At 42.8% G+C, this 13,017-nt stretch overlaps 3 protein-coding genes across 3 annotated transcripts; 2 read left to right on the forward strand and 1 right to left on the reverse strand.

Moving 5' to 3' along the window:
* The first annotated feature begins 158 nt into the window (after positions 1 to 158).
* Positions 159 to 4,327, forward strand: npepl1 (aminopeptidase like 1). Its single transcript, XM_088307946.1, has 12 exons — positions 159 to 370; positions 1,143 to 1,328; positions 1,436 to 1,606; positions 1,863 to 1,952; positions 2,035 to 2,116; positions 2,396 to 2,538; positions 2,632 to 2,709; positions 2,822 to 2,922; positions 3,011 to 3,134; positions 3,252 to 3,428; positions 3,775 to 3,885; positions 4,001 to 4,327. The coding sequence occupies exons 1-12, from the start codon at positions 221 to 223 to the stop codon at positions 4,157 to 4,159; spliced, it is 1,572 nt and encodes a 523-aa protein (XP_088164072.1). The 5' UTR covers positions 159 to 220; the 3' UTR covers positions 4,160 to 4,327.
* Positions 4,328 to 4,582: 255 nt separating this feature from the next.
* On the forward strand, positions 4,583 to 7,969 carry ctsz (cathepsin Z). Its single transcript, XM_088307947.1, has 6 exons — positions 4,583 to 4,777; positions 5,762 to 5,925; positions 6,145 to 6,324; positions 6,393 to 6,543; positions 7,225 to 7,387; positions 7,472 to 7,969. Exons 1-6 carry the CDS (start codon positions 4,656 to 4,658, stop codon positions 7,598 to 7,600), a joined length of 909 nt encoding a protein of 302 aa, XP_088164073.1. The 5' UTR covers positions 4,583 to 4,655; the 3' UTR covers positions 7,601 to 7,969.
* On the reverse strand, positions 5,433 to 13,006 carry nelfcd (negative elongation factor complex member C/D). The gene is made up of 15 exons (XM_088307944.1): positions 12,660 to 13,006; positions 11,271 to 11,383; positions 11,065 to 11,174; positions 10,884 to 10,993; positions 10,634 to 10,741; positions 10,395 to 10,547; positions 10,146 to 10,276; positions 9,785 to 9,950; positions 9,484 to 9,618; positions 9,272 to 9,411; positions 8,983 to 9,097; positions 8,820 to 8,915; positions 8,607 to 8,747; positions 8,300 to 8,429; positions 5,433 to 8,223 (listed from the first exon to the last, which is right to left on the reverse strand). Exons 1-15 carry the CDS (start codon positions 12,714 to 12,716, stop codon positions 8,189 to 8,191), a joined length of 1,740 nt encoding a protein of 579 aa, XP_088164070.1. The 5' UTR covers positions 12,717 to 13,006; the 3' UTR covers positions 5,433 to 8,188.
* Positions 13,007 to 13,017: the final 11 nt, after the last annotated feature.

Below are 13,017 nucleotides of genomic sequence, written 5' to 3' on the forward strand. Positions count from 1 at the left end.
ATAATATTAAAAAACGAATTAGATCATCTAAACGCGTTTCTGTGTGTTGAAGTCCTCGTAATTATTTATTATCGTAAAGGGAACTAACACCTTTCATGTCAACCCACTAAAATGTTTTTATAATATCGCGTTTTAATCTCTTTAGTCCTTTCACGGCTGCCGTCGTCGGCAATGTTTCCGCTGTCGAAATATTAGCTGCATATTAGCTAGCCCAAAAAAAATGGCGAACGTGGTGCTGGAGTTCAAGGCGTCTGCCGGTGACTCCGACCCACAGAGTCGCCCGATTCTGATTATCGGACAGCATGCCAACCTCCAGCAAATTGACTGGGGTCAAATCAAAGGCAAACTCCAGCCTGTTGTCAGCAAAGAGGTAACGTGTACGTGAATGACAATGATTGCTTGCTAATGCTACGGCTTAGCTAACACGGCTAGCTAACCTAAGTGGCTAACACCAGCCGATCACTCTCATCCGATAACGTTAAGATAACCTCACTTTAATAACGCTTTGTAGTGTAGACGCCCCATTTTCGATCGCTTGATCACTGACTATAAAAAAATGTCATTTGGCTTAAATGTTTACATTTTACATCGCACTGGGTCATTTAGCTGCTTCATTCACGTGTCTAATGATGTCATCTCTAACCATATCGATAAAATTAAACGTCATTTCACGAGTTGAAAATGCTGAGTCTAGATAGTTTTTTTTTTGCGTTTTTAAAAGTGGGAGAACCGTTCTGTGAAAATGGGTAATGGAAGTAATCTGCGCTGCTTGTGTAACACGGGCTATAAAAATGGATTTGTGATCAAGGATTTCTGATAATTACCTCACGTCAAGGTGTCAAAAGGTTATTCGACTTATTTCCAAGTAAGGTAAAAAATTAAAATGTCTTGCATATTTGACACACCACAGAGAAGAGTGTTTAGACTACTGAGACGACCAAAATTGAAGTCAACCATCACCAAAAAGTAATGGTTAACAAAGATATTGTACAGAAAGCTCTGTTTAAAAAAAAAAAAAGAAAAGCTTTATAGTGGGACGGTAAAGCACAAACCGTGATGTAGCAGGGATTGCTGTAATTTAAAATCACCGCGTATCTGCTCTATCGTGCAAAATGAAGTAGTGATCAGTCGTGTTCTTTCAGATTTGGCAGGCTGCACTGAATTCTTTGAGCCCCAAGCCCACGGACAGCTGTCCTCTGTACCTCAACTATGCAGCGGTGGCTGCCATTCCTTCGCGGGTCAGCAGGCACAATAGCCCCTCTTCTGCCCACTTCATCTCCCGTCTAGTCCGCTCGTGTCTGCCTGGAGGGAACAACCGCTGCATCGTGGTCAGTATTTGCTCCGCAACCTTTTCAAACTTCTCAGTTACCATTTGGATCTAATATATTTCGTACAGCGGATGGAAATGTCTGATGTGTGTGTGTTTCCTCTGTAGATGGTCTGTGAGCGCTCAGATGTGTTTGCGTCGGCCTGCGCAATTTCCAGAGCGTTCCCCATCTTCTCTCGCCGCTCCGCATCTTCGCGCCGGGCCGAGAAGAAACACGTTGTTGTCGAGTTTGTGATTGTCGGCCAAGACAACAACCGAATGGATGAGGCTGAGCTTGAGGTACTGACTGCATTGTGCTCATCCTATTTATCCTAATTCTTCATATAGTGCACATAGGGCATTTATTTCTTTTGACCCCCTGCCATTTATTACGGCTAAGGGGACTCACCAATATTTTAGGTTTGTGAAAATATATTGACCCACGGTTTTAATAACTTTTTATAGTCAATGAAATAACTAAAATTGGGGAAAGAATGAGTCATTTGACACCACTGAAGTTCTACAGTCAATCACGTCTTTTTTTTTTTTTCCCCAGTGTCTCTCCAATGCTGCAGACGGAGTGCGACTGGCAGCTCGCATTGTGGACACGCCATGTAACGAGATGAACACGGACCACTTCTTGGATGTGAGGAAAACCAGCAACTGCAGTGTGTGTGCGTGTCAGTCTCGCAAGACCCTAAAAGGGGCCTCCTATGTGTGTGTTTTAGGAAATCAAAGCCGTGGGAAGTGAACTTGGAATAACTCCGATGATTATTCGTGGAGAGGAACTGAATGAAAAAGGCTTTGGAGGTAATTATCTTGGCGATCATTTGGTTTGTGGAAATTGTTTGTAGTCTTCATAATTTCTTTAAATTCATCTTCACATCTGTATATGCCTCTTAATGCTTGTCTTTGTCACATTTGAACATACCAAAAGACCCAATTATAATAGAAGGCAAAAAAAGTCTAATATTGTTGCATATTTCCTGGGAGTTGGGGGTGAGTTTTAGTATTTTTATTACTTTATAAATATTACACTAATTGCAATATTTGTGTATTATAGACTGATGCCTCGCTTTGTCCTTGTAGGCATTTATGGTGTTGGCAAGGCAGCTGAGAATCCTCCTGCGTTAGCAGTCTTGAGCCACACACCAGATGGCGCCACTCAAACCATTGCTTGGGTGGGCAAAGGCATCGTGTATGACACTGGAGGACTCAGCATCAAGGGGAAGGTACTTAAAAAAATGTTCTCTTCAATATGCAAGTCATTATTATTAATGTGACTAAATTATTTATTTTTGCTTTTTTTCCCCCTTTTGGTCTAGACCACAATGCCAGGCATGAAGAGAGACTGCGGTGGAGCTGCCGCCATCTTGGGAGCATTTCAAGCTACCGTCAAACAGGTGAGCCACCCGTGAAAGGTGTCCAGCTGTCTTGTTGCTCGCCCTCGCTTTCATGACTCTTAAGCGCTCGTGAGACCTCGGTGACAAAATGCCGCTCTCATCTGTGTCCAAGGGCTTCAAGGATAACCTCCACGCCGTCTTTTGCCTGGCGGAGAACGCCGTCGGACCCACAGCCACACGGCCTGATGATATCCATACACTCTACTCTGGAAAGTGAGCATTTCATTCGTCAATCGGGGTTTCTCAGGCTGTTGGACCTCCAGATCATTTGAGCTGAGCTGTGTTCTAAATGACGTTAAAGGACTGTGGAGATCAACAACACTGATGCCGAGGGGAGGTTGGTGCTGGCTGATGGCGTGGTGTACGCCAGCAAAGATCTGTCCGCCGATATCATTCTGGATATGGCCACGCTGACAGGTGCACAGGTATGGGGAACCTTTTTTTTAATTATTATTTTATTGATTAAATAAAGGTTGATTTTGAGTCTGCAAAGTCAACCATGACAATCTTTTTTTTTTTTTTTTATGCGTTTGGTTGCGTAGGGGATTTCCACAGGGAAGCACCACGCAGCCGTGATGACCAACAGTGAGCAGTGGGAGACGGCGTGCGTGCGTGCTGGGCGCAGCAGCGGCGACCTTGCCCATCCTCTGGTTTACTGCCCCGAGCTGCACTTCACCGAATTCGCTTCTGCTCTTGCTGACATGAAAAATTCAGTGGCTGTGAGTATTAAAAAAAACAAAAACATAATCAGTGCACCTGGGAGCGGCCACATTTTAAATATGGATAAAATGGGTGCAAAATAGATGCTCTCTATATATTTAATTTTTGATAAACCATTTTCAGTGCATATATAAAAGATCCACTATCCTAACCCAACTACAAAGCGTTTGACGCAAACCATAAAATAAAAACATACCACTCGTGTTTCGTGCAAGCCTTTTTTCATCTTTACCATTATTAGAAACTAAAAAAAATTGTGCACCCTCATTTCAGTTTGACTGTATTTTAAATGTTTGTATGTCAGTGGAAGACTTGAAATTGCTCATGCTTGTTTCATTTTGTCAGGATCGAGAGAACGCTCAGAGCTCATGCGCTGGCCTCTTCATCGTGTCGCACTTGGGCTTTGATTGGCCCGGTGTGTGGGTCCACGTTGACATCGCCTCTCCCGTTCACGCTGTGAGTACCAACAGCTTTCAATGGCGTCGTTGAGTCAGCGCTCTGATTGGACGATCAGTCGATGACTCTCTGTGCTGTATGTTGTTAAATGCGAGCCCTTTACTTGTTTTGGCAGGGGGAGCGAGCCACAGGGTTCGGCGTGGCTTTGCTAATGGCCTTGTTCGGTCAGGCTTCTGATGACTCCATGCTGAACCAAGTGTCTCCTTTGGGTGTTGCCTCCAACATGTTAGAAGAGCAGATGGAGCAGGACTGCAAAAGGAGAAGGCTGGTGTAGGAGAAACAATGGCGCTCTCGCAAGCTCTGAACCACACTGCTGCCACCACCACACACCTAAAACTGTTGAAGCAAGTGCACATTCACTTTGGGTTAATGTGTTTTAAACTGTAAGTCTGCCCTCTGTTTGATTACATTTGACTTCACTGAATAAAAGAAATGAAATCCACTGCTATGTCACCTCTATTCTCCACAATTAGAATATTGTTAGACCACAGTAAATGAAATAATCCTGTGTAACATTTTCTTATAAAGTAAAGCATGATTGTTTTTTTTTCTTTAACAAAGCGGTACAATCATCTCGTGGAAAATAAATATCTTTGAGCAGCCAAGTTTGACATCCTCAGCGTGGCCTTGGACGTTCTCCGAGCCGCTAGTCGGCGCTGTAGAATTTGTCAAGTCATGTGACTTCCTAATGTCGTTGTGAGTTAGTGTCAGGTGACTTCGACATAAACAAGTCGGTATAAAAAAAGTTACCGGTATAGCGGCTTGACTAAATGGCGTACACAGAGTCAATTGTTTTATTTTCCGTCCTTTTGTCCGCTGTGTCAGCCGGGCTGCATTTTAACAAAGAGCCATGTTATGTCCCCAGGTTGAGGAAAAACGGCTTCGGACTGAGGTAAGTTATTGGTTGTGAAAGATTTATGCTAGCTTGTTAGCGACGTGGCTAACATGTCGCCTGTACAGCACGGTGGCAGTCACGAGTTGCCGACACAGGAAAACAACATGAAGTGATTAAAAAAAAAAAGATTAATTGCGTTTGTTTATATTAGCAATGCAAAAGTTAGTTTAGGGTTCTTTATTGGTTAATGATTTATTTCATCACTCTGAAAGGAAACGTGTTTTTCATGAACTACTAGAATGACTGGAACGTAAAGAGGAAGTTTGATGTTTGTTTGTTTTTTTTTTTTACTGAGCATTGGCGATGAACTGTTTTTTTTTCAGTCTAGTTATCCGAGGGCCATATTAAACGTATGAAAAAAAAATAGGATTAATTATAAAGGATATGCGTGAACTTTACGGTAAAGTCTCTACAATTGCTTTTGTAATTCAACAATTTTATCATGAAAGCAAATTATGAGTCAATTCAATGGAAGTTACGCAATGAGATTTTTTATTTATTTTTTTATTATCGTCTACTTCCTTCATCCCTCACTGTCCAATGTCAGTCTCCATAAACTGTCTTCAATACATAATCATGTAGATTTTCTGAGTGTGCATATCTGATTTTATTTGAAGAAACCACAATAAACATTGGGCCTCTTGAGGAGTAGTAATTTTTAGTGATTTATTTCCTGAAATACACAATAAATGCAGTATGATTAAAACCTTTGTAGCCAATGTGTACATGGAACAAGTGTTATTGGCATAAACTATGTCATCAATAGCGTTTCTATATATTTTTTCATTGTAAAGATACTATGTGGACACCCAGTATATTATGAGTATTTGGGGGTTTAAATCGTCCATGGCTCTTTGTTTTTGTAGTTACTCAGATTTTCATTTATATTTTGTCCTTCGGGCAGGCTGAATCAAATGCTTTCACAGACCGGCAATGGATTTATTGGAAACAAAATTCAGCCTGTGCGTTGTTTGTCTTCAGGACTTTGCCTCGCCCGCATGAGTATTTAAACATCTCTGATTTGCCCAAGTCGTGGGACTGGAGGAACGTCGGCGGTATCAACTATGTCAGCACCACCCGCAATCAACACATTCCTCAGTACTGTGGTTCATGTTGGGCTCACGGCAGCACCAGCGCAATGGCAGGTAAATGCTCTCTCTCCTTGTCTCACACTCAAGATGTGTTATCATTGCTACTAATAGTGTGTTTGACTTGTGGGACCGCATAAAACATATCGTACCATCAAACACCATATTATGGTGCTAGAAACTACTATTCAAGGAAGTTGAGCTACCTTAGGTGACAGTCGAGGAATTTTCACGTTTTTTTTTGTTAATTTCTTTGTTGTTGTTGTTGATGTCCAGATCGCATTAACATTAAGCGGCAAGGGGCATGGCCGTCTGCCTACCTCTCCGTGCAGCACGTGGTGGACTGCGGAGAAGCCGGCAGTTGCCACGGTGGCGATCACAGCGGTGTGTGGGAATACGCCAACACCCACGGCATCCCGGACGAGACGTGCAATAATTACCAGGCCAAAGACCAGGGTGAGGCTTATTCAGTGTGACAGCGAGTGGGCACACCCGTTTTATATTCCGCCGTCCCTCCTCCGTAGAATGTAGACCCTTCAACCAGTGCGGCACCTGCACCACCTTTGGCGTATGCAATATTGTGAAGAACTACACCCTATGGAAAGTGGGCGATTACGGGGAGGTCAGCGGGAGGGAGAAGATGATGGCTGAGATCTACGCTAGAGGACCAATCAGGTTAGCTGAATGATTACTGAAAGCTGACAGTTGAGCTCTGAAACATCTAAAAAAAATGTGAATGTCATATTTCAACTAACTGAACCTGTTTTTTTTTTAATAAACATGCGGTCTTTATTTTCTGAAATTCTGTAATTGTGCGTGGACCAAAGTGGTGTGCTGTAAAAGTATTTTTTTGGGCACAGAGGAACTATGTGAAAGTAAGTTTAGGAGCTTCATGTAGACGATATTTTTAGGGTGAGGGTGTCAACTACTTGCAAATTTGTGTTCATTAATCATCAGAGAATACTTTCCAGATGGAAAGGTGAGGTAAGTTCATATGTAGCGCACCGTTCATACATAAGTCTATAGTGCATTTCAGACACAAAAACATGGTTGAAGAAAAATGATGAAATTCTTTCAGTGTGATTAAAATAAGACTAACGGGTCAAATGAAATATAAAGTACTAAAAGTACTCAGAATTTTGTGGAGCAGTAACATTTTTGTTTTTTTTTCTAAGTTAAAGGGGAAAATAATTAAGGAAATTTGTTTCCGTTCAGCCAGCATGCACTGTAGTCATTAACAGAAAAATATTTTTCCAACATATGCAAAATGATTGAAACATCTATACAAGCATTCCAGAGCAGGATCATTGTTGCATATTATTTGCAAGTAATCAAGTGGACATTTGTGCTTTTTAGCTGTGGTATCATGGCAACAGACAAACTCGACATGTACAACGGTGGTCTCTACTCCGAGTACGTCAAAGACCCCATTGTGAACCACATCGTGTCAGTGGCGGGATGGGGAGTGGAGAACGGCGTGGAGTACTGGATCGTACGCAACTCCTGGGGAGAGCCGTGGGTAAGCGCTTGTCTCGAGAGCGACAAAGTCAAATTCTTGGCGCGTGTGGTGACGTTGTCTTGATGAGCCTCGTGTTGTCGTCAGGGTGAGAAGGGCTGGCTCAGGATTGTCACCAGCGCCTACAAGGGAGGAAGTGGAAGTTCCTACAACCTGGCAGTGGAGCAGGACTGTGCCTATGGGGACCCGATAGTCCCTAAAAACTACTTGATCTGAACCACGTTGGGACTATGTGGATCCAGTTTTAATCATTACTGAAAAGGGAACAAAGAATTATTTTTCTATGTAAAAATGTATTTTAAATTGAAGTGCCAAATGATTGGCTCTGTTTTGATTTTCAAATGTGCAGACTGTTAAACAGTCAACAAAAAAAATGTGTTACAGGATCAGGATGAGCGCTGACAATGATGCCAGCAAAATTCACATACACAAAATATACAGCCCCCCAAAAAAAAAAAAAATCACAAAAATTTGTTTGCATATTCAAATAAAAATAACATTAAAAAAATACACACTGAACCACTGTCATGTTCTGCTGCTTTGAGTTCTACACAAGTGATTAAAGTGTGCCTTTATAATATAAAATTATGACTCGTCTTTTCATACCATGATTCTGCTGACATGTCAGTCTTCAAAATGATGCAGTGTGGTCTTCTCACTCACTGTTCTGACATGGAAGTTGTACCAACTGCATCTTTAGCAGCTCCAACTTGACCGCAATGGCCATAAAAGTTCCAAGTTGCATCATCAGACAGGTCAGTCCAAAAGGTGTGCTACCTCAGCTCTTTATCGTATTACACATTTTCAATTAATCATGATGAAATTTGACTTGCAATGAGCTGCAAAATAAAACAAAATCCAGAATCAAGATGACAAAAAGTATTTCAGGTTAGAGACGTGCGGGTGTTAGCGTACCGATGAACTCTGCCACGGGATCGTGTTCCCCTTCTGTGCGGATTGTTCCCGCGATGCTGTCATTCTCCAGGATGGGCAGGAAGAGCTGAACAAAGTCGGACGTGTACGGCGGTGCGATCACGTCCAGGACCTTCGTAAGTACAGGCGGTCGTGTCAGCTTTATTCCCAGACAGTCCAATCTCAGTGACAGTATACAAATGTGCATGCAGTGGTTCGTACGTCTTGCCTGACAGTTCGGAGGCGAAATCTTTTTGAGTGAGACAATATCAGAAGCAAGATTTGAACTTCTCTGTGTTGAAGTCGTTACCTCGGTGACGAAATAGCGAATGAGGGAGATGTCTGTGTTGAGCTTCTCCAGACACTTGCGAATGTAGCCAACCACAGGCAGGACATAACCACGACTCAGAAGGTGAACCATCCGATCCAGGAGGGTCTTCTTGAGCTCCAGCTGGGAGGAAAGAAAAAGGTGTCATCACCTGAGAATACCTCAAGTGAGGAATCAAAAGAAACACACACACACCTGCTCCATGACATCAAGCTGCGAGTGTTCCGTCTCAAAGAGCTTGATGAGCAGCTGGAGAACCTGAGGATGCAGCAACTGGTGACACGTGCAGATCTGCCGGGGAAAGGAATGTCAAATTTAGCTGCTCTCTTTGTAAAAAAGACCAACTCTCTCCGAGTACCTCATCCAGCAGAGCTAAGTGGACCGGTGTGTGGTCAGTTTGCAGCTGAAAGTAGCGAGGCTCCGACACGGTCCAGTCCACCCACTTCAAAACCCCCATGGCGACCACTGGGAACCTGAGGGCACATTTACAACAACAACTGATTATGTTCAATTGTTGATTAGCGGGCATATAATAATTTGGGATTTTTCATGAGTTAGTTTTTCCTTCATTTTATTTTGATTTTTTTCATATGCTTTAGTGTTAGTTATCGCGCTAACGCTGAGCTCAAATTTTGGCTTCCACTCACCGTATGCACTGGTACAATGTCCCGAGCTCAGCCACCAACTCGGTGGCGCCTTTGTTTTCGTTGCAGCAAAGGTTGTGCACCGTCTCGATGGCCTTCGAGGACGATTTGAGCTCGTCCTTGTTGATGTTCACTCGCTTGTTCTATGATCAGAACAGAAAGATCACTTTGGCCCTTAGCGACGGTTTGAAAGCACGACTGTGAGAGGTTTCAACCTTTTTCCACGTCTCGACCACACTGGCAGCATAAGCCAGGATGTGGATGTATTTGTGCTTGTGGTCTTGGTTGATCTTCGAGCCGGGCTTGAATAGCGAATGCATGAAGAGGTCCAGGAACGCAGGAACTCTGATCTGATGACGGCAAACATCAAGTGCTCATCAACAATTCTATAGCCTTGATTCTTCCTTTTTAAAAAAAAACGAATGCCTCAAAAGCGCCGAAACAAAACGATCTCGAGTACAATTCAAAGTTTCTAGTTACGCTATGACGTCACATTGTGCGCATGGTTTTCCTCACCAGCTCCACGGGAGGCGGGTCCATGCTGCTGAACATCTTAAACAGCACCGTGATATCGGCGGGATTCAGGGCTCCTTTGGACAACATGGCCCCCAGCGCCTGGCAGGCACGGGGGTAGGCCGCTGCCGTACCCAGCGCCAGCGTTATCTGACTGGCATCGTGGCCCCTGAAGTCAAAACCACACAATGAATGTTGAACAGATGCAGCAAATATAACGTCCAGTGCTGGGGCAGTTTTTCGCATGTGCATCATGTCCGACCGCACGCACATGGCGGCAACATTGCGGGGAAGTGGCTTTATATTGCGCAATGCAGGACACGTCAATCATTTGTGTCTGTATTTGCAGCCCCATGCGGAGTACCTCTTGTGGGCGGATTTCTGAACCTCTTGACCAATCCGGCGCACAGCGGAGCCGCCTTGCTCCTCCTGGGCTAGGATGGACATCATCGCCTGAGCAAAGAGGTACGTGTGCTCACCGTGACACACCATTTTCTAAGTAGAGAAAAGGAAGCAAAATTAAGGGATGTGTGGTTGAATTTGAAAAACAACAAACTATAAAACATCTTTACAACAAATACAAACTGTTAGGCATCGTCAAAATGGGCCTCACAGCAAATTCTGGCAAGTTCTTCTCCAGGTTCTCCTCTCCTCCATCCAGCAGCGTGGCTAAAGATGTCCTCAACACCCGAGAGAAAACCTCCAGCTGCTGGCACGCCGTCGACACACTGGTGATCTCGCCCTGGTAGCCTGCGTCTGAAATCAGCTACAAGGCGCGCGCTTCGTTGACAGCAAAATTTGACTCAGACAATTTACCCGAAGTACAAATGACTAAAGTTTCCGCAATTATACCTTCACTGTGAAGTTGAGCATCAGACAGTCGGGATGAGCCTCAGCGAGTTTGTAGAAGAGGTCACGCCAAGTGGTGTGAGCGATCATCTGCTCCAGCCAAGCAGGAGTCTACAAACACGTTCCGAGTCTCAGTTACAACTTTTCAACCTAACCATGCGGTATCGTGAATAAAGAACGGAAGCACAGCCCTGTAACGATAGCAGTTTTATTTTAGGACGGTGACGTGACAGGATCATTCGCTAATCCATACCTCGCCCTCTACGGTGAAAATGGAATCTGCTTTCTGGGGATCAAAGTGCTTTATCAGCAGACTCTTCAGGTGATTCTCAACTCGTTCTTGTACTTGCGCAGGCTCCACACCTGTAAAGCACGTGACAATTCAAGCTATATGAATGAAGCCCACAAAAGGGAGAAGCAAAGGCGCTACCGACCCATCTGAATGAGCCACTCGGCAAGCAGGTTCACGGTCTGAGCCACGGCAGAATAGTTTTCTGACAGAAGCTGAATGACATGTTCTGGGGAACCGCCCGCCTGGAAATACCTGCAACAAAAATATAAACGTAGCTCAACTTGATTGCCCTTGTCGTATTTTTTTTAGCAAACAAACGACCGAAAGCCTGCCACGACTGTCGTGTACATTTTGAGGGTGTTGAAAATGGCAGGCTCCATGATGTAATCCCTGCTGGAAAATTTCTTCAGACAATCCTCTTGGATTTTCCCCAAATTTTCCACGTCAACATACGCGTCCTCCTGAAAGAAAATGACATGACTGTTTTTACATTTCTGCAAAGTACAGTACTGTACTGCAACAGTGGTTCGTGGAGCATATTTGACACATCCTTGTATTATTGTTAATGTTTTTATGTTATGTGTTACCGTTGCGACTGTTGTGAAAGCGCGATAAATAAAGTTCAGCTGAGTACATTTTTTTTCAGTGTATTCCAAATGCAAGTCAGTCCTGACAATACCAACAAACAAATACTGTTATGCCCGCAAACGAGTAGATGATGCTCGGGCTGCTTGATCATGAAAAAAATATTAATCCTGATTATTTTAGTGATAAGTGAAATTACGATTATTCAAGCATAATTTTTTGGGGGGCACAAAACAGAAACTACAGATTGAAACAATATTAAGACAAATCTAATTTATTTTATCTTAAAATAAAAAAAAGGTGCAAATGTATGAATTTGAATATGGTTCCCTTATATTAATAAAGTTTACTTGCTACAAACTCAGAAATTGTCAAATAACTTTTGTAACATTTAAATAAACAAGCGTTTCAATAGAATTTGGTAGTATACTCACTATAGCATTAAACATTGCACAAAATGACAAAAAATGAGTACCAATTTAACAATGTTTAATGTTTTTGTAATGTAAAAAACAAAAACAAGATGAGCCATTTCAAAACGTGCACCATCGTCATCTATAACCTGTACAACTCAATCCTAAAGAAATTCAGAAGACGCTTTGCATACCATGATTTAATTATGCAGCAAGATGTGACTGCAAAAATGTCAGGAAAGAAATCAACTAGAACGGGTTAAATATGTTTGGGGTTAAAATACTTTAAATGGTGACAGGTGCTGACATTAACATGAGTTAATGTGATTGCTTAACTCTGAGCACAGCCGCATCGATTACAAGGGGGTGTGCACACTTTTGCAACCTCATTATGGCGTCTGTTTTTTGGTTGTTTTTTTTTTTGTTTCGCCTCTCGATTTTTTCCCAATCGAGTTGCATGGGTTAAATTTAAGATTAATGCTGGAAAAAAAAGTTTTGAAATCGTTTATCTTGGTCATCTCCAGTCTGTATGGAAGTAAGCTAATTGAATGTCCAACGTAGTTGAGAATCCATTAGCACATAGCATCCAATTAACGTTCTCCTCCGTTTCTCAAAAATTATACTCACTATAGCTAAATAATTATATTTATGTCCTGCTGTTGTATAAAGACAGCGTTCACTATTGCTCCCATTCATCATGCTAACTATCGGTAACTAGCCAAACAGCAACAAGTCTTACCGCGTTACCGTCCGGACCTTCCCAGTCCCCCGCGCCGCTATAATATTCCTCGTCCATGTCGACGGGAACGGGTTAGTGGAATTTACCTAATTATAGTAACTGGTAGTTTTATCCTCACGGCGTGAAACACTGCAAAGACGTTTGAATAAGCTAGCCTGCTGGCTAACAACAACTGGAAGAAAATGGCGAGGTGAACCGTATTTGAGGGTTTCAAGTATTCCCCGAGTTTGTCCTGTCAGGCACTATTTGGCTCGTTGGGATTAAAGCGATTTCATTTCGCTGTTCATAACATTTAAATTCTTTATTTTAGGGGTCTCCACTCAAGATATGTGTCTAATTTTCGATGGCATCTATATTA

Source organism: Idiotropiscis lumnitzeri, chromosome 11 (assembly GCF_059441095.1).
Source record: "Idiotropiscis lumnitzeri isolate Australia: NSW breed Sydney's pygmy pipehorse chromosome 11, RoL_Ilum_1.0, whole genome shotgun sequence".
Lineage (NCBI taxonomy): Eukaryota > Metazoa > Chordata > Actinopteri > Syngnathiformes > Syngnathidae > Idiotropiscis > Idiotropiscis lumnitzeri.

What these genes read in the sequence shown, in the direction of transcription:
- npepl1 (XM_088307946.1), top strand. Translation starts at nt 221, where the DNA reads ATGGCGAACGTGGTGCTGGAGTTCAAGGCGTCTGCCGGTGACTCCGAC. An exon ending in ACACGGACCACTTCTTGGAT is followed by an intron (nt 1,953 to 2,034) that starts GTGAGGAAAACC and finishes TGTGTGTTTTAG; the next exon opens with GAAATCAAAGCCGTGGGAAG. An exon ending in ACATGAAAAATTCAGTGGCT is followed by an intron (nt 3,429 to 3,774) that starts GTGAGTATTAAA and finishes TCATTTTGTCAG; the next exon opens with GATCGAGAGAACGCTCAGAG.
- nelfcd (XM_088307944.1), bottom strand. Translation starts at nt 12,716, where the DNA reads ATGGACGAGGAATATTATAGCGGCGCGGGGGACTGGGAAGGTCCGGAC. An exon ending in AAGGTCCGGACGGTAACGCG is followed by an intron (nt 11,384 to 12,659) that starts GTAAGACTTGTT and finishes ATTTTCTTTCAG; the next exon opens with GAGGACGCGTATGTTGACGT. An exon ending in CGAGTGGCTCATTCAGATGG is followed by an intron (nt 10,994 to 11,064) that starts GTCGGTAGCGCC and finishes CGTGCTTTACAG; the next exon opens with GTGTGGAGCCTGCGCAAGTA.
- ctsz (XM_088307947.1), top strand. Translation starts at nt 4,656, where the DNA reads ATGGCGTACACAGAGTCAATTGTTTTATTTTCCGTCCTTTTGTCCGCT. An exon ending in TACGCTAGAGGACCAATCAG is followed by an intron (nt 6,544 to 7,224) that starts GTTAGCTGAATG and finishes TGTGCTTTTTAG; the next exon opens with CTGTGGTATCATGGCAACAG. An exon ending in ACTCCTGGGGAGAGCCGTGG is followed by an intron (nt 7,388 to 7,471) that starts GTAAGCGCTTGT and finishes TGTTGTCGTCAG; the next exon opens with GGTGAGAAGGGCTGGCTCAG.